This window comes from Emydura macquarii, unplaced genomic scaffold (assembly GCF_026122565.2).
Source record: "Emydura macquarii macquarii isolate MOO-44397 ecotype Brisbane River unplaced genomic scaffold, CSIRO-AGI_Emac_v2 contig_1390, whole genome shotgun sequence".
Classification (NCBI taxonomy): domain Eukaryota; kingdom Metazoa; phylum Chordata; order Testudines; family Chelidae; genus Emydura; species Emydura macquarii.
The window spans coordinates 12,980,815-13,002,028 of NW_027131527.1; the positions used below are offsets into that span (position 1 = coordinate 12,980,815).

A 21,214-nucleotide genomic window follows, 5' to 3' on the forward strand; every position below is an offset into this window, starting at 1 on the left:
AGCAGCAGCCTCCCACACCCTGCAAGCTGGGCGGCAGCCTCCCGTGCCCCGGCTAGCAGCCAGGAGCCCAGCAGCAGCCACCCGCTTACTTGTCAATTTCACTGCTCTAGCAGAGTGGTGAAGACAAGTATGACAGCCCCTCCACAGCTCTAAGGGGACACAGTGTCTACACCGACACTGCGTCGCCCTAGCTCTGCAGACAGAAGCCCTATGCCTCTCGTGGAGGTGGTTTTATTTTGTTGAAAAACAGGGCAGTTTTGTCAGCGGGAGGTGACTGTAGTGTGTACACCAGCACTGTTTTGCTGACAAAAGCTGACTTTTGTTGACAAAACTCTAGTGTAGACCAGGCCTTTGTCTGCCTGCCCCTAGCTATGCTCCTTTGTGGAAGGCTGTACACGGGGACAATGAGTTAGTCTGAAATGCAATGCTACATCCAGTGTTGAAGGAGCAAAGCCAAGGCTGTAAAACAGAGAGTCAGCTGACCAGTGCCCAGGCTAGAGAGACTGTAGGTTCTGCCCCAGCTACCAGCAGATATTGACTCTTTTTTTCCCCCTGAAACAACTGGCCGTGAAACCTTTTAATAACATAACAGAAAAGGTCAGAGCAGGAATTTCACACTTCTTGAGCAAGCTGGTAGCTGGTATAACTTGATGCCCTCAAGAAGCAAGAGGCGCTGAGAACATATACAGCTCCCTAAATCAGCTGGAGTTCTTTGACACCCAGGACCAAGTGCTAGGATTGTTTGGCCAATCTCCCCCTCGTTTCGTTGGTGTTTGTAAAGTGGTTATTTCAGGTGTCATGAAGGTGCTAAGATAAGTTGTACATCCAGAAATCATGCACAAATAATACAGGACACATCACTATTTCTGCACTGTCAACATTTTCAGCTATCCAGTTCTCCTCTGAGGTAAAGGCTGCTTGAGCAGAGTCAGGCAGGAGAATTACTGCCCCTCTCCCCGTCGCCACCCCTCCCAAAAGGCAGATCTAGTGTAACAAAGGAAACTAATTTTCTTTTGGAACAAGGAGACCTTAAAAATTTTTATTTTTGAAGGAATTGAGTTTAAAATGGAAAAAAAGATGGAACAAGGAATAGTGGGGAATGGATTTTGCCTCACACATACACATTCATCATGCAAGTATCCTGAGTAATCACACTAGGTCAGGATTCTTATTTTCAGAAGGGCTGAGCAGTCTAGTTGAAGTCAATCAGAGCTCTGGGGGCTCAGCACCTCTGAAAAAATCTGGTCCCCAAACTTTTAGTTAGTGAGAAGGATGAACAGGAATAATTGCAGCCCTCAGTGGGGAAAACAGAAGACTTTGGCTTCCAGTGAAAATGCATGAACAAATGTACAGAGCAAAATTACATGCCCAAAGTAAAGATCTAGTTCAAAAATACATTACAGTACATTACATTACATTATTGTAAAGAGCTGAGGCTCAGTCTCCCAAGTTTGTAAGAGGCAGCAGGGTCCAGTGGCTAATTCACCGGTCTCAAAGTCAAGAAGCCTGGGATCTCTTCCAGGTCTGCCACTTTGAGGCCTTGGGCAACTTGCTTAACCTTTTTTGTGCCCTTTGTATAATGAATATAAACAACAATTTGTTGTTATATTTACAGGAGCATCTAAACCCTCAGCTAAAATCAGGGCCCCTTTGTAGGGGGCACAGTACAAAACACATAGAAAGTGATAATCCCTGACCCAATGAGCTTACAGTCTAAACAGACAAGACAAAGGTCAAGAAAGGAAACTGGTACAGGAGGTGGAATGGCTTGTCCTAGGTCACACAGCAAGTCAGTGGCTGAGTGTGGAATAGATTCCATGGTTCCTGAGTCCCAGTCCCTCTCCTTGGACCATACTGCTTCTTCAACTTCTAAAAAGCACTTTCAGATCTCTGGATTAAAATCACTATATGTAATTATTTTTATTGTCCTTCAAGCCAGGCCCTATTCATAAAATGGGTCAGATTCAGCCCTACTGTAAGAAGTAGCAACTCCATTGACTAAGTGGGTTGCAGTGTGTTCCGTCACGGCTGAATTTGGCCCAATATCTCTCCATGCCTAAATATAGCTGCATAATGAATGGGTCTCTTGAAAGGAAATCTTTTTCATGCCCCACAGGGCTGCCTTCCAGCATATTCCCGGTTCTTGTGCACACTGAGGAGTTGCTTCCATGAAGCCTGTATTTGCCAGTTGTTCAAATGCAGACAAATCATTCACTAAATTTATGAGATATATGTATCATATGGACAGAATTAAACAGAGAATGTGAAATAGAAAGAGTGCAGGACATTTGAACAAAATATTAGAAGATTGCACAAGATATATGGTAACTGGGGAGAAGGGCTGGGGGCTGTCCAAAAGCCAGCTAGACTTTCACCAAGCCCCTCATGTGGAGACCTGTATTTGAACTTGTGCATGTCCTGTGCAGGGAAGGGATGAAGGAGAGCAGGAAGCAGAGGTAAAAAGAGGCTCTGACTCTCTGCTGCTTGCACTCCAGGTTGCTTTACTGATGATTTAGAAGTGTAACAGACAGCATTTCCCTGCTGTCAGTCACATTAGGAGGTGAAATGCTGCAGAAACGAATGGCCATTTGTCATCACAAATGAAGCCTCTTTTTCTCTTTCTTTTACATTTTCAGATGTTCAAGGTACAGGGAAAGCGGAAATTGCAGTAGGGAACTTGTGAGTGTGCATGTTTTGAATGGGAGGCTCAATTTTCTTTCTGGCTCACTAAGGACTCCTCTTTTCCCACCCATATACCCGAATAGCTAAATAACAGCGATGGGAAGTGTGTCAGGCTAGGAACTCTGGAAAGTGGGCTGAAAGCCCAGAATTTCAGAACAATGGGAGTAAACTCTTCCCCTCCTCAGGAAGTAGAGTAAAGTGGCTTTTAGTCACTATTATATTGTGCAAAAGATCAAAGCTTTCATGTTCCCCAGACCTCCCCTATTTCTGAGCAGTCCATGTCTCTGCCTGGAACAAGCTGTAGGCGTTGCAGTGCCAGCTGCCATTCTGCTGTCTCCAGAAAAGGCTGACACACATACTCTGGGGTCTTGGAGACTGCCTTCCATTATTCAAGGCAAACACAATGGCTGTTGCAGTGAATAGAGGAAAAGTTACTATGTTCACTCACAGAAGGCCCTAGAAGACACACAGAGCTATTTGAATCAGATGAACACCAGAATTCCGGAAGAGAGGAGGAGACAAAAAATCCCTGTTCACATTGATTCCGTAACATATGGGTTTGTTTCTGTATTAGGTTTGTATCTGTCTAGTCTTCTGTTATTTCCCTGAAACATATGACTGTTCTGTTCTCTGTTTTGACGGGATTGAGAGCTAATTTTGAAATCAATCCTTTCTGTTCCCTGAACACTGTGAACCACCAAAGCTAGATGACACAGTGGTTTAAATTCTGGTGGTGGAGCTACTCTTGAGCTCCCGCTCTTGCTACTGGATGCATTAGTGGAAGTGCAAAGGTGGAGAACTTGAGGGAAAATGCTAGTGTAGACAATGCCTCAGTGACAAAGGGCCAATCCCTGTGAAACTGCTGTCCTGTGCTGGACTGTCTGTGACAGTGGGATAATGCCAATAGGACCATTATCCTCAGTGCAAGACCATCTATGATTGAAGATTAATCCTCCATAAACCACTGCTCAGTGCTCAAAACCATTTTATGATACATGTTTTCCATCTACTTTTCAAAGTACAGGAGAGTTTAAGTTTAGAGAAGTTAAGCCTTCAAAACTAGCTGTCTAAAAGGCACCCACAAAATCTGTGCACACATTCATTGCAAGCACAAAATGTTAGGTTCATTTGTGCAAAAGGGCATTTTACAACATAGAATGGTGAATAATAGATATAAATGCCCTTTTGCATGTGGAATCCATTTTATGCACATTTAGGGGGGGATATAACGAATGTGCACTCAATTTAAATGGCCAGTTTTTAAAATCTGACCTTAATAATCACCCTCTTTAAGCTCCCAGGAAATTCTTTGAAAAACAGTAGTTTATCATTATGAAAGGCAGTCTTCATATTATAGTGTCCTCTCAGAGTTCATTTTGTTCATGGAGCGTGGGACAGTTGGTGGAATGATCATGTTAAGGGAACAGTATTTTTGACACATACAGAGCACTGCATCTCCAATACAAGTAGTAGTGGTGTTTTCTGAGGGTTGTTAGAAGTTTGGGATCAGCTGGAAGGGCAATCTGGATTTCAGTGCTAATTGCAAACATTCTGATTTATCATAGAAGATTCAACTCCTGGCATTTTGTGTTTGCTCCAAAATGCTGGCATAGCTAGAAGTTGGAAAAAAGACGCTGTAACAATTTCATTGTTTAGTGTCTGATGGCCTGACTAGCTAAACATCTGTTTGAAATATTAATAACTGTCAGATGGGAACTGCTCAGGGGCTCCACACAGTTTCATACCATCTGTCTGTAGAGTAAACACACTTACACACCCCAAATCATTTTGTCAGAGCTTTCAGTGTGTGTGTGGGACGGGGAGGGGAGGAAGAGTTTGTCTGTCCAGGACCATGGGGGCTGATGGGAAAGAACGTGTATTAGAGGATGGAATGAGGAAGAACTAAACACATGTGAAAGGATGAATCCATGTATATTTAACTAACGCAGTACAGGTGCACAGAAATACTTTATAATAGTCTCCAGTGATGGCATTCTTCCTAAACAGCAATTAACATCTATTTTAATAAATTTTAAGAAGGGGTTTTGGTTTCTGGTTTGTCATTTTACTCTGTGCCATCACTAATTCCTTTTTAGAAGCTAGAAAATGCATTTTCTTCTCTTTTTAATTTTCTCCTTCCCCATTTGGTGAAATGAAGCATAGATCCTGGTTGCCTGCCTTTTAGCTACTTCTCTGATAGGGTATGTCTACCCTACTGGCTGGGGGGTCTGAATTCCCAGCTTGAGGAGACATATTCGTGCTAGCTCTTACCAATCTAGTGTGCTAAAAACAGAAGGCAGCTGTGGCAGTGCAAGAAGTGCGAGGGGCTAGCCAGCCACCCCAAGTACATGCCCACCACAGATCCTAGGCAGGAACTTGGGATGGCTAGTCCCACCCACCAGCCACACTGCTGTGGCTACACTCTGTTATTCAGCACACTAGACTGGTGGAAGCTAGCACAAAATGTCCCCTTAACCTGGGAATCAAAATGTAGATATTCCTTTGTGTGTCAGCATCAGCTAAGGGGTCATTTGGAACGTGCCCTGCTCTGGCAATAACATTTGTTAGCCACTTCTGGTCTGAAACCCAACAGCAGCGGCATACACAGGCCTTTTCTCTCTGTCTCTAGCTCCACCAGTTTTGCCTAGGTATTACCCCACAAACTGGGGAGCAGGAGCCAGACTCATCTCTGCAATGATGCAGGTGTCAGAATGGAGATGACAAAAGGCAGCTTGCACCTCCCCTGATTTAGCACAGGCTAGGGCAGCTGGTTCTGCTACAAAGGCTCCTGTAGGGCTTTGTAGGGGCACAGAATTTCAAGTTCACCTCAACTGCTCCCTCTCCAGCTCTTGATATGCCCACCCCTCATCTGGCCCACCCACCCCCACCCTTACTCTGCCCATAGCCTGCCCCAGAACAACCCCTGTGCCTGGGCTTCTACAAAGCTGGCAGGGCCATTCCCTAGTGCCTGCCCTGCGGCTCCTTTGTGCGAGCCAGGCCTACTGTCGTTTTTCAGACAGCCGTGTTGTGTGTGTGGCACCCACAACAGGGATGATCAATTCCCAGGAATAGCCAGATAACAGTGCCCTGCTCCCAGGATGTGACCAGCCCATGACCCATTTGTTCTGAGAATGCAATGCACAGAGCTTTCATTTTCATTGGTGATGCCTTCTGTGGCGTCAACACATTGCAGCTTTGAGGGCAAGGGGTAATAAAATGCACATTGTAACGGAAGAAAATTCAAAGTTGTTTCTACTTACATGGACCTTCAAGACTGTGATTCCCACTGTGACATTCTCAAACAGGCTGACGTTGTACAGGACTTGGCTGAAAATGGGGCGATTGTCATTCTCATTGATGAGGTTAATCTTCACACGAGCAAAGCCAACGTGGTCTGGCACGCTCTCATTTGCGAACAGCTGCGCAGAGACAGGAGGCAAACACCACAGTTGGAGGCTTCATTTGCGTGTCTTTTTTTTAAAGTGAAAAAAGCGTCAGTTCTTTCTTGATCTCCTCTGAGGCTCTGTTACTACAGCGGTGGCCTTTGGTGGTAGGACACGCACAAACGGTGCGGCTAACTCAATGCTGAACATAATGATGGAAGGGCTCAAGACAAATCGCTCCCAACCTTTCCAGGCAACTGTGCTCTCTTACCAGACGTTAAGACCTTGGTTGTACTAGTCAGAGTCAAATATTCACCCCCATTCCTTGGTGCACTCTACCTAGCAATGACATCAAACCTCAACCTTGCAATCCTGAGAATAGCCCAAGCTCTACCGCTGATGAGACCTATGGTAAGGAGTTTAGAATAATCAGTCAGATCCCACGGAATACAATATCGGTATGCATACAAGTTGTGACAAGCATCTGTTCTATGAGCATTAGAGCACCACTACCATCTCCTCCTCATCCTCACCCTTTAAAGACACCCGGAGCATGATATATCTAAGCTCCAAGCCCCCAGAGATCACAGCATTAGAAGCTGCCACTATTTCACCACCACACCAGCCACCTGAATGGGATTTAACCTGGGCACTGGGATTTTCTGGTTTACACCTGGCACTTCTCAAGCAAGTCAGGTTTTTATTTATGTTTCTTCACTGGTGTATAAAAGCCCCTTTGCCAGGACTAACAGCAACAGGAGCTGCTGGCATGATCAGGAAGCTGCTTTGCCTGCCAGAATTTATAGCTCAACCAGACAGCAGGACGCAGCTCCAGCAGGCGGCTGGAAAGAGCTTTGCTGCCTGATAGGTGCATTTAAAACAAAGTTTTATGTTCTATAAAGCTTTTATGGCCCCACAACGGGGGAGCGGGTAGGAGGGGAAGACACATGTTCTGTTTAAGCTCTAGTAGCTGAGGCTCTAAATTTTGGAGAAGCGAGAAGGCTCAGAACAAATATATTTTTATTTTCTTCCCCTTTGGAGGGGCGGCAGGGTACATTTCAATGCTTCTGAATTTGATCGCTCTGACTAGAGCCAGGAGTAGAGGGGGCAGGTACCATGCACGCTTGCACGCACAGCTCTGCTAGCGCACTCCATTCCTGACCTTGGGCAGGTCTGACAGTCTAGTCCTGGGCTGCCCCCACAATCTTGCTGCTCCAGCTCTATGCTGCCAAACAGCATGGCAGCTTTGTGAGGTCAGCCAATGTCCACTGACGGCCAGAACGACTGACACAATCAAAATCATGTCACGCAAGTCAGGTTTTGGACTTGGTTCCCCAGAGGGGATAAGCAAGGCAGGGGTGTCAAACATACGGCCTGTAGGCAGGATCTGATTCTGGCCCACAGATTCCTCTACAATATACAAAGTTGGCAGCTGCTGGATAATGCTGCTCAGGGAGGCCAGGAAGGACCTGGAGACCTAGTGGGAGATCATGCCTGCTTAGGCACAGACAACAGAGTCCCTCATCTCCCCCTCTCCTCCTCCTCACCCTGAAGCAGCCCTTTGTATAGCCCCCTAGCAAACCATAGCCTGTGCTCAGGGGAGCTCCCTTCCCCACTCCACTGCTGGCCTCACAGGACCAGGTTCAGAGAAGCAGCTGCTTCTCCACCCTCCCACCCCGCCTTCTAAGGAACAAGACCCATAGAAAGAATCCCCGCAAAGGAAGGTGGAATTCCCAAAGGAGGAAGAGAAAACAGAAATGATGGGAGAAAAAGAGAAGGGAAAGGGGGGAAATCTCCAAAGGTGGAAGAAAAAAAAGAAGAGCAAGGGACAGCCCCCCAAGAAGGAGGAGAGAAAGGAAGGCCCGTGTGTGTGTGAGAGAGTAGGGGCTGGTACGTGACTGGTCACGGGAGAATGCTCAGAGGGAGTGTTAATAGAAAGAGGGAGGAAGGTTACATAAATGCATTTTCTCTTGTAAAGATGTCTTAAATGGTCTTTAAATGCAGTACTTAACTTTGCAGGATGAAGAGGCACATTCTACAGTTGAACACAACTGCAAATTACCCTCTTGCCAGTGAACTTTTTACTCCAGGCTGATGCTTTCTCACTGAATGAGTTTGCCACCCGTGGGATAATGCATTATCTTACTGCGTAATGTAGCCCTGGGTTCCTCACATCTCCAGCCCCTCTGCCCCCCTTGCCCATGCAGCCCATACTTGGGAGAGTTCTTACAGAAAATTCATAGCGAGGAATGGTCTCAAAGTCCAGCGGCACTGCAACTCGAACACGGATATCTGCCTTTCCCTGGATCGAGGTTGGGGAGATGATGAAGTGATTGGAGTTGTTTCCCACCAGGTAAACCTCAAAAACACTGTTGAGTCCCTAAAAACAATATTTCAAAACAATAAAGAGAGGAACATGAGAAATGCAGAATGTACCTGAATCACCAGCTCAATGCAGAGATAGGCAGCCCAGGCTAAGTGCATGATGGGATAAAAGGTAATCCAGTGGTCGCAAATCCAACAATACATATAGATAAAAGGAGAGAGCAAATGCAGCCCAGAGACAGGTAGAGAGAATACAGACAGATAAATGCGAAGAGACAATGGAGGAGCCAGCCAGACAAAAGAGAGGGAAAAGGAAAGGGGAAAATATCTAATGGGGAGAAGTCACAGGCAGGGTAAGGGATGTCCACCCGGAAAAAACATACTATTTCCTCTCTATTTTCCCATGTCTTTTTGTTCTGTGTTTGTACCGCAATTAGCACAATGGGGTCCTGGCCCATGACTAGGCACTATGGTGATACAATTTATAATAAATAAATCAATAAACTAATTGATCAATCCCATTGTACATATGCATTCGGCATTGGTAAGGCCGCATTTAGAGTACTGGGTCCAGTTTTGGGCCCCCCACTACAAAATGGATGTAGACAAGTTGGAGAGAGTCCAGCGGAGGGCAACAAAAATGATTAGGGGGCTGGAGCACAGGACTTATGAGGAGAGGCTGAGGGAACTGGGCTTGTTTAGTTTGCAAAAGAGAAGAATGAGGGGGGATTTGATAGCAGCCTTTTACTACCTGAAAGGGGGTTCCAGGGAGGATGGGGCTAGGCTGTTATCGGTGGTGGCAGATGACAGAACAAGGAGCAACGGTCTCAAGTTGCAGTTGGGGAGGTCTAGGTTGGACATTAGGAAAAGGTTTTTCACTAGGAGGGTGGTGAAGTACTGGAATGGGTTACCTAGGGAGGTGGTGGAATCTCCATCTTTAGAGGTTTTTAAGCTGAGGCTTGACAAAGCCCTGACTGGGATGATATAGCTGAGGTTAGTCCTGCTTTGAGCAGGGGATTGGACTAGATGACCTCTGAGGTCCCTTCCAACTCTAATATTCTATGATTCTATGATTCTAGGACACAAAATACATGTGGTTGGTATAAACCTGACTGTAATGCACAGTATAGAAATGTAAGAAATGAAGCTTGCGATATTTAAAGATACAGGATGATTCTGTACACACCACACATATTTTACGTCCACACATCATGTTATGCTAAGTACAGCATATGTGCTTCCCCGTGTGTTTTACCTGTAGTTGGAGACTTGCAATCTCTTTCCAAGAATGCTACTCTTCTCCACTACTCAGCCTCTGTGTGACCCAACCAGCCTTTGCCATCTCAGCATGGATCTACATGACCAGCAGTATCTTTGACTGCCAAGACAGCAGGATGCCAGGGAAAATACAGACCTGATGGCAAATGGACAGCACACACCCAGTGTGCTACCCATACACCAAGTCACAGACAGTGCATATCCAGTATGCCATGCTCAGGCTGAACCCAGAATATGCCACTCACATGCCATGCCCACAGACACCACACGTCCAACATACTTCACGCATGCGGAGATCTTAGAAATCACATATCCAGTGCAGAGCCTGCATGCTGAGCCTGAACGCATTCAAAACGCAGCCGCCTGCGTCACTGAAGTGATCCTTAACCTCCAGAAATGCAAATATTGATTCTAAACAGTTATTTCTATAGACAAAGCTTCACTTTCCTAAGGCACAGCTTAAACTGGGGACTCAAAAGCTCCCCTCTCCCCAGCCCTTCTCTGGAGGCAAGCAGGAGCCTTTCCCCAAATACTGATAGTGACACTTCAGGACCTTCCAACAAAGCATCCAGCTCCTTCCCAAGGTGCAACCCAGTAGAGCACATTACACTAAAGTTCAGAAACTGCCAGAGCCGAATTTCCAATTTTCCCCCGAATGGTCTCCGTCCTGTTAGGAGGAGGGACCAATTAAATGCACGAAGGGGCACTAATAGCAAAAGCTGGCTGAGCGTGACCGCTGAGAGCGGGTGACATGCCAGAAAGTCCTCTCCCTATTTTTCCCTCCTCCTACCAAAAAAAAAAAAAAAAAAAAGATATTACCATGCAGAGGGGGAGAGATCTGAGTATTCCTGATACCTATATAGTACCAGAGGTATGTATGGCACTTCACAGGCAAATTAAGATGACAAGATCTCTGCCCCAAGGAGACAACAAGCTAAATGAGACTGAAAACTGTTAGATTAGGAAAGCTGATGGGGAATGTACACAACAATAAAGAAAACAGAGGCAGCCTGCTCTTAGGAAAACTCTGGTTACAAGCTGTAGTACTGATTTTTCATGTGTTCTTACTTTCACATACAATACAGATGCCCAAGTGGATTTAAAAAAAGTTCACAGGGAGAGAGGAAGTGATTTGTGCCAGAGTACAGATTAGCGAAGGATAGTGATCTGGAAGAAGAAAGAAGTTAGAGAGAGAATGAGGAAGCCTTTTTCACTGGCTGGAACAATTGGCTAAGGGAAAGGCCCCCAAAATCTAGTTTGGCAGAACTGGATTTTTTGGAGGAAGTGGAGAGAGGTAGGAGAGTTCATGTATAACCCAAATGCAGACCAGGCTTTTAGCAAAAACAAAGAAAAGTTATTAACAGACTTCTTGCTCCTAGATCTTTTCACTTGAGTTGGAAGCTGCATCTAGAAAAGAGACAAAAAAGGGTTTTATGATGACTTGTAGCCCTCATATCAGAACCAATGCTACTAACGGGGCTATCCCTAGAGCACCTCTACCCCTACAGAAGGTGAAGATGACTGTGCAACTACACTGGAGGAGAATGGATACTTCAGAATGGCTGCAATATAACTCAACAGGTGACCCCTCCTTTTCTGCTGGTCTAGGAATTTGAAAATGTTTTGAAAGCACATGGAGTTGGATTGTCGGGAGCTGCCCACTTCTATGGTAGTTATGATATGTATGGTCTTCACTGTCAGTTCCCAGTAAAACACAAGCATCACTAATCTCATCTGGTGGGTTTATTGACTCTACTGAGTCTGAAGGAGGCACCTGCAACATGCCTCCATTAACTATGATGAGCTTTACATTTGCTCCTCTTTGGGGAAGGAGCAGGAAGGGAGATGAGGAAAAGGAAGGGGGACCAAATAAGACACTAATTCTTGCAGCAGGAGTGATTAGCGTAAAACAAGATTTGCTTGGCTTCTAGTTTCCTTTGTGCAGGTGGTTTACGGAGAATGCATGGATGTGTCCGCATCTTTCTTTCAGCCTACTATATACATCATAAAGGGGCACAAGCCACAATTTAAAAAAGCATTTCTTTGCAGGTTCCTTTAAATAAAAATATGTATCCTATTTCTATAGCTTCCTGGACAACTGCCAGTGGGGCTCTTTTTCTGTCCCTCCATTACATTTTCAGTCCTATCTTAAGTAGGAATTTAATTCTTAATATCCTTCACTTGTTTGCTTTTAAAGCCTTCAGCATCCCAGGAGCATAGGGCACATGCCCAGCAAACTCATACACCACATGCACCTCCTTGAATATCATTTGCCACATTCTAGCATCTCCACAAATAGACACTGTAGCCTGCTGGGGCCAGACAAGGGATTAATGTACATATTTATTATGAAACAAACACATTAACAATGATGACCAACTTCTAGATTATGCTATTTTTAAAAATGCTAGTGCAGGTAAGTGCATGCTTTGGAGATGCTCATGCAGTCACTCATCCCCACGTAGAAAAAGCTGTGTATATTCCTATCAACACAGTCAGGACATTCTAGACCCATGGGTTCTGAACCCAGCCTTTCAGGACAGCTTTTTAGAGGAGGTGGTTGGAAAAAGGTGAATAGTTAGTAATGAAGCAGCAAAAAATGGGCACCCGCTTAAGAAGATATACATGTTATGTCAGTTTACATTCTCTGTATTAGAGCACGTTCAGTCTTAACACATTTGAGCAAAGGTCCTTCTTTCAGTTCCAAAATGGATTACTAACCAGGAGCAATGGCCTATTCTAGCATGACTCATAACAGAGAGCAAGATTTTGATACCTTGCCTTACACTTAAGAGCACCTTACTCTACAAGTGGTCTCCTTGCCCTCACTAGAACTATATAGGAACTGTGTACCATCCAGCATGCACTAGAGTATCAGAATCAGACTCAGATGTTTTAATCGTAGTCTTTCACTTGCACTGAGAACTTACATAAAGTGTCTAATTTTAAAAAATGTATTTATTTATTGGCAATCCTACAGTGCTTAGCAGGATAGCATCTGAGTGCCTACAAACAAGTCATACCCGAGTCTGCAGTGTCCCAAGCTGGAGACTTGGAGAAATCAAGAGGAAGCAGATCTGCATCCTTGATTTTTCCCTCTAAGCTCTGCAGCTGTCCCCTAATGTGGAGGCCATTGCAGCCAGGACAGTGTCAAAGAAAGCCTTCTCTCCACACCTAGCTGGAGTCTCTCTCTGGTATCTTGTACCATAGTCATCATGCATCAAGGCGCCTTTCATCACTGTAAGATGCTATGGATTTTCTAGGAACTGAAGAGGAGTGATTTTGTTCGGATGCGAGATAAAATTGAACATCAAAAGGAACCCCAGCATGTGTGGAAAGGAGCTGGGTGGATTATTTCCCCTCCAGCTGGGAAAGCAGATCAGTCTGTTGATATTTGCCATCCCTAATTACCAACTACTCCAATGCCTGAGCCTCCCCACATGAAGTCTTGAGGACTGGAATTCATTTGAATGTTGGGAAAGTGTCTATATTTTGTAATTTATTTATTTATTTTGTTATTTATTTTTTGTTTCTGCCACATGCTGCTTTCCTTGCTCCTAGTTACTGGAGCCTTTGAACCCCCTGCAGATGGCTGAAAGCATATCCGAATATTCAAACTGTTATCAGCTGCCCACCAGAAGGGGCGGGCTTAGACTGGAACACAGCTATCTCCTCCCAGTAGACACATTACCCTACAGGAAAAGAGAGAGGTTTGGGGAAAAAGACTTTTCTCTATTGTTTTTTAAAAAAGCAATCTTTCCCCTTCCTCACTCCATCTAACATATGAAGCAAACCGAGGACCCGCAAAACATGGGAAGACAAGCAGAAATAAACACCGTCTCTTTGAACTATGTAAAGATTCTCTCCTTTGAAGGCAGGTTCACAAATGAAACAACTTGGGCAGGCTAAGTTACTTACACTGGATAAGATTGGTAAAGGATACCTGGGCATTAGCAGCATGAATTGTTTGTGACCTGAGTATATCTGGGTTTAGGCCATGTCTCCGACTTGTAAAGGAACACTGTTGAGGCCCAACTTTTTTTCTGCCATTTTCCCTTCTTTATGTTTCATCTATTTTCAAAGCCCACATTAATGCTTTAGATTATTTTTCACTCCTGCAAAGTAAATGCTTCAATGCTCTTTCTTTAAAGGAAAAAAAAAATCAAAGCCAGCTTATGAACAATTGTAAAATAATGAATCAGCATGCATAGCCCAGCACTTATGTGTAACCCTATAATAATAAACCAGTTTATTTACATTGCATGGAGGAAACAAATCGCTCCAAAAAGAAACGGTGCTCTGATATAAGCTTATTATTAACAACACCTCACAACTAGAAATGCAATTTTAATTTATTTCCAATCATTCTAGTTTCTGCGGTAGGTACTAATGCAAAATTAAGAATTACAATGAGTTTCAACTGTGAAACTCTCCACTTACTATACAGAGCACAGGGTCCTTTGGCTTTCTTGTCTTGTGCTAGGAAGAGCATGACCCTTCACGTGCTCAGTACAAACAAGGAAGTGGGGCATCAACTTCTGGTCCTGGACCACCAACTGCAAGATATCAACCATTCACAGAGGACAGAAGTCATCCTTGGTGCTCCATCCCCCCAAAGAATGCTAAGAAAAAGGCAGTAGCGGTTACACAAAACTGCCTCCATAGACTTTTCTCCTGCATAGACTTTTCCTCCCACAACCTTGTACCTGAACTCCCCACTTCCAATTGAAGCTCATTGGTGGTCAAGGAGCACAATGGGCACCCAAGGGCTGCAGCAGCTGCATCCCCTGTGCATAAATCCATCTGTAGTAAGGTCTGTTTATTTCAATAAAATGTGCATATAGCGCTAGTAGTGTGTAGTTATTAGTGCAGTGGCTACTAAACTTTATTGCAGGGGTCCCCAAACTTTCAGCTGCCAGGGCCACATCATTCAGTCTTGCTCTTATGGTGGGCCGGAGTGGTTTCTCCTGGCCAGGCGCTGGGCCCACATCATGTTGGAGAGGGGCAGGGAGAAAGGGTGGAGCTGGGAGGGGGGAGAGATCATCCGGTGCTACTTGAGGCCAGGAGCAGCTCCTGGCCAGGGTGGGGCTGTGGGGAAGGGGCAGGGCCGGGGGGGGAGGGCGGGGAGGAATGAAGACTTGGCACGCCACTTGTGAATGGTTGCCGACCCCTGCGTTATGTGATGAAGGGCTGCACGTAATTGTAATGCCACTGGACTCAGCAGGCTGGTCAAAATGTGTCGGCAGGCCAGATGCGGCCCGTAGTTTGGGCACCCTTGCTTTATTGGGTCACATGCCACCTTATTCAAAATTGGTGTGAAGCAAATGGATGATTGCCAAGCTTAAGAATCACAGATTGGGAACCCCAGATTCGTTCATTCTTTTGATGATGATTCTTTTGAGCATTTTATTGGAGCCACCCTGTGCTCTAGGGGCCCTCCCAATAGTTGCAGCTGTCAATCCCATATCTGTATCCAACAATATTTAACAATAAACCACTCATTCCATCAACAGAGAGAACTAACTACCCTATGCCAAGACTTCTCGTAACTAGTGAAAAATCCCCCCCAGGCAGTCCCCTCCTCAAATTCCTGGAGGAAAAGATGGGCCTTGCAATGTGTGCAGAGTCAGAGAACAGGACTCTGGTGGACCAGTGGGGTAAATGAGTTCCAGAGTCAGATACACCTCCATGGAGAACATCTTGCCAGCAGTCCCCTCCCTCTTATAGCAAGAGGGTCCAGCTTGAACACCTCTTCTAACTGCAGCTGTTGCAGTATGGCATGGCGGGAGGCAACCCAAACCTCTCAGGGCTCCACTCAGCCAGGGAACAATCAACTGGCTTTGTCACTCTGGGGGTCTTGCACCAAATCCAGAAGTGAGTCTAGCTGGCATACTGGGAACTTACACTTTCTTGTGCTCCCCTCATTATGCCAACACAGACTCCTTTAGACATGTACAGTGTGGGTACAAGTAAATCCAGAAGTTTAATTGAACATAAGAAGGTCTAAGCTACATGCTGTCTCTGAACATGAATTTGGGGTCAAATTTTGGGTTTAGTTCATAAGTGAACAGGAATGCAATGGTCGCCTCTGAGCATCTAAAATAGGATGGTGCTGGGGGGTGGGGAGGAGGGAAGAATGTCCACGTGTCTGTATGGTGCTCATTACTTGCTTAACAACTTTCTGACTTCCTAATTTATTGTGCAGAGTGACAGAAAATCAAACTATACAGAAGTTCTGCTCTTCATCACTCCATTCTCCGCTTTGTTTAATTAAAGCCCAATCAAACACCCAGGGTGACCACACACAGAGTTGAAAAATAAGACGCCATCTTGCCTTGGAAGAGGAGGTGAGAGGGATCTTAAGCAAACAAAGAATGGATTAAAAGACAATTTTAGACCACTTCATTGCATAAGCAGCATTTTATTCTTCACACTACTGACTAGCTACTTTTCCCTTTTGTTCGGTAACAAAGCAGAGGTGATTAGCTCATAGAAAATCCCTCTTGTTTCTAAGAAAGAGAAAGGAAAGGATTCAGATCAGGCACTCAGTCTGTGACACGTTGACATGTGCGTGCGTTTATACAAGTGTACACAGAACTGTTCTACAGCAGAATAAGAGACTAGTTAATATAATATATATATTATACATACTATAATTCTTCCCACTATGAGTCATGGACAAAATTCTGCTCTCTGAGGCTCATGACGGATCCTGATTCTAGTATCCCACTCTTTCAGTGCGTGGAACTCCCCTTGTGGTCAACAGGAGCTGGACTCAAGTAGGCGGAGCAGCAAGTGGGTTAGATTCCACCATTCCATTGTGAGCTGAGAAAGGAACGTTGCTATGACCTTTTTGTACAGATTGCTCATGAATGCTGCATGTGTTAAAAAACAAAACAAAAAACAAAAACCCTCTTTTTGCTAACTTAATTCTGTCTTTACAGTATGTATAGGAGATAACCGTTGTGTTCATATCCTGCTTCAGCATCCCAGTGCATACTGACACAGACCATATGATATTTTAGGCTTATCCAGTGCCTTTCTAAAGGATTGGGGAATGATTTAACAAACTGATTATCTGCCAGTGAAATGCAGCCACTTCTGGGTAGAACGCAGCAGACTTTAACAGCACGTAACAATTGCTGCACAAGAATTTAGGGCAAATAAATAAATAATCATAACCACCATCCTGTATCCAACTGAAATTACTGGGAACTTTAGGTAGTCAGATTAATCAGCCATGCCAGAATGTGGCCAGAACACCCTTCCGATCTTTAATTATCAGGAATGATCAGGACTCAGGTTTAAAGACACACATTCACATACTGATTCAGTGTAACTATTGAGTTCTTTCTACACTAAGCAAGCTGTTGCTTTAGCTCAGTGGTTCCCAATCATTTTGGCTCGAGGGCCACAGATACCACTTTTACAACTCTGAAGGGCCATCAGTCTCTGCCAGCAGCCCTCCAACCCCACTGCAGCCAGACAGAAGGAGTTCAGTGAGGAAGCTGTCTACCTGCTGCAGCCAGGGGAACGGGAGATCAGCGGGAAAACTGCATGTTTCCTGTAGCCCCATGCACTCTACCTGGGTCTCTAGGCAGTAGCTCCCTTCTGCAGCTGGGGACAGGAGATCAGTGCTCCCCTCCCTCTGGCTCCAGCTGGGACCCCAGCACTTCAGGACCCAGGTGTAGTGCTTTGCCATGCTTCCTGCTACAGCTGGGGGAGAGGAGCACTGATGTCCCATCCCCTTGGCTGCAGCAAGGAGCCTGCACTGGTCTTTTAGCCCCACAGCAACACGCTCTGCCTGGTCCTTAGGCAGCGGCTCCCTTTTGCAGCCAGCGGGAGAGGAGCAGCGGGCCACTTTGAAAGACCCCACGGGCCACAGGTTGAGCTCACAAGGTCAGAGCCACATGTTTTTGGAGCCCACGGTCAGTTCACACTCTTCATCCCATCACAGCCTCATGATGGTGAAGTTTGTATCCCAGGCACAGACTATTTGCAAGGATGGAAGTTCCCAACAAGAGGAGGAGGAGTTGCCCACGCTCTCAAACAAATTATTCACCAGTCTTTATGAGTTTGCCAAGAATATTTTGATATGGGAGAAAAGTTATCAGGCCTCTGGAAAAAAGAAGTTTAAATAAACAGCTGCCCCTCTGTATGAGAATACCCTTCCCCCTCCTAATATTCAAATCCTTTGGCACTCCATCAAAGTACAGTTAGATCGCAAAGTGTTAACACCAAAAATGTGACTGAATAGCTTAGAGGAGTGGCTGCTGGCAACAACCTGGCCTATTCACACAGTGTTTATCCAGTAGCAGATGGCAGCACAGCTACACCCAAGTGTCTTCGTGAATTAGCCTTTCCCACCAATGATTGCAGTGCATCTGTACTGGACTACAGACTGGACATGGGTGAAGGCCCTACGTGTCCAGGGTTGAGAGAGAGAGAGATGGAGATGAGGAAGGGAGCTGGTCTACTGACCGATGCATAGCTGTGTGCCAGAGATAGGGTGGCACAGGCTGTGAAAAGCTGTTCATCTATTTGTCTGCTGTCTCTTTCTGGGGAGGGTGAGGGTAAAGGGTAGGGCTGGTGGTGATACAGTTCCACAGGCGATGAATTTTCCAGAGGAGGTATCATTTAGGTTCTTCTCTTCTTGTCATCATTACCACTCTCTTGTGCTTATGTGGCTTTTTGCACACACCTACATTTCTCTTGCTCTGCTACCTTCATCTCTTTTTGCCCTGCATGTGTGTCTTTGCAAAACCCCTTCCCAGTCATCATCATAGGAAGCAGAGAAGGGACCCTGGAATATCATCAAAACCCTTTCCTTTGACAGAAGGGGACATCCCTCCTTCCCCCACAGAAAATTCCTATCCTTTGGAGTGGCACTTCACGATTTGCTTTTTACCTTCCATAGGCATTCTTACGGTACCCAGCATTGTAGCTCAGTGCCTCTCACAACATCAACTAGGAGTGGGTGGCCAGAGCACATTTGGGTGCCTTTTCAATTCCCTGTCATACTAGTCTCCTGCTTTCCTTCCTCTCCCCCACTCTCTTTTCTACCATCAGGCCCTATTCAATCCAGTATTTCCAAATTCCCCCTCATTTCACCTCTCCCCCGTTCTCCTCTTTAGACTTCTTCTCCTCCACTGCCCTTGCCTTTTCTGCCAGTTTTTTCAATAAGCATTACAAATTAAGTTCATTCCTTCCCCCTCACCACCAGAAAGGCATTTGCACCTTGCCCCTCTCAGTCACTGTCCTGACCACAAAGCCCAGAGAGCAGGGAATGGAGAGTTGTGGGAGAAGAAGACTCTCTCCAAAGACTGGTCAGCCTGAGGTTTGGAGGAGAGAAAGTCTGCGCTGGCTGCTGCTGGTAGTCATTTGGCTGTTGTCAGAGACCAAAAGAATCCGCATATATTTCCAGGGTATAAAGTTCCCAAAAGGGAATGCTCCCTACATCCTGTCTGCACTGGCTTCATTCAGCCTCTCACTTCCTCTCCTCTAGTCTTGAGCCCTGCCACCCCCTGCTAATCCTTCCAGCTGCTCCTCAACACACCTTTTCTGTAGCGTTCTGCCTGTTTCAAGTGCCTCTTTCCACACTCCTTGCCTTTCTCTCTCCCCCCACCTCCTTTCCTGCTTTCCTCCGGTTATCTGCTGAATTCCATTCACGCTTGCACAGACGGGATCAATCCGAGGCTGACTCGCCTTCAGCTTATCTCTGCTCCAAATGATTGATTTTCCCTCTTTAAGGGTAATTTGCTGGTGAATTCCATGTATTGCAAAAAACCCTGTGAAATCTAATTCAATCCAGTTGGCAGCTGGCACTTTTGGGAAAGAATATTGGAGAGCTGTCAATTTTCCTTTATAATTATGTACTTTGTATATCATATTTATAGTGTCTGTCTGCCTATATGCATACATACAGTATAGCTAAGATTCATATTACATACATACATTCATATCCATATAACACAACGGTGTCTGAAACTACTTTATACATCATATTTTTAGATTCCTGTAGTGTTTTTTTTTTAAATCTATCTTTTTATATATTTTTTAAATAATGAATATTTACAAATATTTTAAAATGTCAAATCAACACACTTGCAGTGGTTCATGTGCTAGATACATTGTATATCTCTCCCTCTCTGCAGTCTACCAGGCTCAGGATATAAAATCAAAGCTGGAATAGAAAAGTGTCTCTCTCTTCACACCTGATTCCACCCTCTGTTTAGGATATCCTCTGTTTTACTTAATGCACTTCTGCAGATACTAGTGTGATGAGGACAGTTTAAGAATCTGGATAGAATGGAATTTGGTGGGAAGAAGGGTTTTCCACTACATGAGGGATGCTGCAACTGTAACACAGATGATACATTATCACAGGAGTTGGTATTGCAACTGGAACACTTTGATGGTGCATATTTAGGGTGGGATTTTCAAAAATTGACCTATCTGTTTAATAAGAATTTCAGTTACTTCAGTCAGCAAAATCTCCTCAGAAATCCCCTGAGTTACTACTTCATAAGCAGTGAGAAAAAATGTGTAATTTAAATAAATGTTGTACAAAATACATGGGGGATATGGCTAATTAAAAGGTTGGGTTGTACCTGACTATTATTATATCCTCAAAGAGAACATGTCTTTCTCCTCCTTTTCCTTCTCTCCTCACATTGGGCTCTGGCCAAATCTTGTTGCTTCTCCCACCTAACATTTCTAACCCTTATTCTTCATTCTTACTGCCAAAGCCATAGTTCAGTCCCTCGAATCCAGACCACTGAGACTGCCTCATCTCTAGCTTCCCTAATTGTGCATACTTCTTTCCTCAACCCATCCAGCATTCAGCAGCTTAAATAATCCCCCTTTCCCACTGGTCTGCCTGAGCCCCTTCTCCATCTCAAGCATTATCACTTGCCTCCCTGTTTCTTCCCACATAAAAGTTTGAGCCCTTTGTCCACACTGTCTCAAAGCTCAGCCCTGCCAATCTCTTTGCTCACCCTTTGTACTCTGCCCTTCTTCGGTCTCCTCTGCTCACTCTTTCACACTGCTCCCTACACTTGGAACAATATCCCTCTTCCAGTGCGCCAAACATCCTCACTCTTCTTGAAACCTTCCTCAAAACCTACTTCTTCATCTTTCTTTGCAAAACTGACTCCGACCCCTTTGCTGTGTACTCATCCTCTTCCTGTGTTCTTACCTCAGTTTTAAAATATCAGAATTTGCATGCTACAAGCCTCTCTTTATTCCATGTATTGTAACCCACCTCTCTTTTTTCCCTAGCCCCTTCCTTTCTCTGTTATCTTCATATTTTAGGTTTGCCTAATTTAGACTAAGTTCTTTGGGGCAGTGATCTTACCTTTTTAATCTCCATAAAGTGTCACACAAATTATGGTATTAAATAGTAACAATACAGCACTAAAAGGTACCTTCCTCCTTTTCTTCCTCACCAGGGACTAGTGCTGGTTGAAAAACTCTATAAACTAGCTGGAACCTGATCCACACAGAGTGATTCCTGGTCTCAGAACTGAAACAAACCTTTCTGTAAT

The 21,214-nt window shown here is 44.9% G+C and overlaps 1 protein-coding gene across 3 annotated transcripts in view; it reads right to left on the reverse strand.

Moving 5' to 3' along the window:
• Window positions 1-21,214, reverse strand: part of CDH23 (cadherin related 23) — a 454,320-nt gene that overhangs the window by 200,013 nt on the left and 233,093 nt on the right. For all 3 annotated transcript variants that reach the window (XM_067552666.1, XM_067552664.1, XM_067552665.1), the window contains exons 12-13: window positions 8,296-8,445; window positions 5,943-6,101 (exon numbers count right to left, since the gene is read on the reverse strand). In XM_067552666.1, the coding sequence (XP_067408767.1) occupies window positions 5,943-6,101; window positions 8,296-8,445 (309 nt within the window). The remainder of the gene's footprint in view (window positions 1-5,942; window positions 6,102-8,295; window positions 8,446-21,214) is intronic.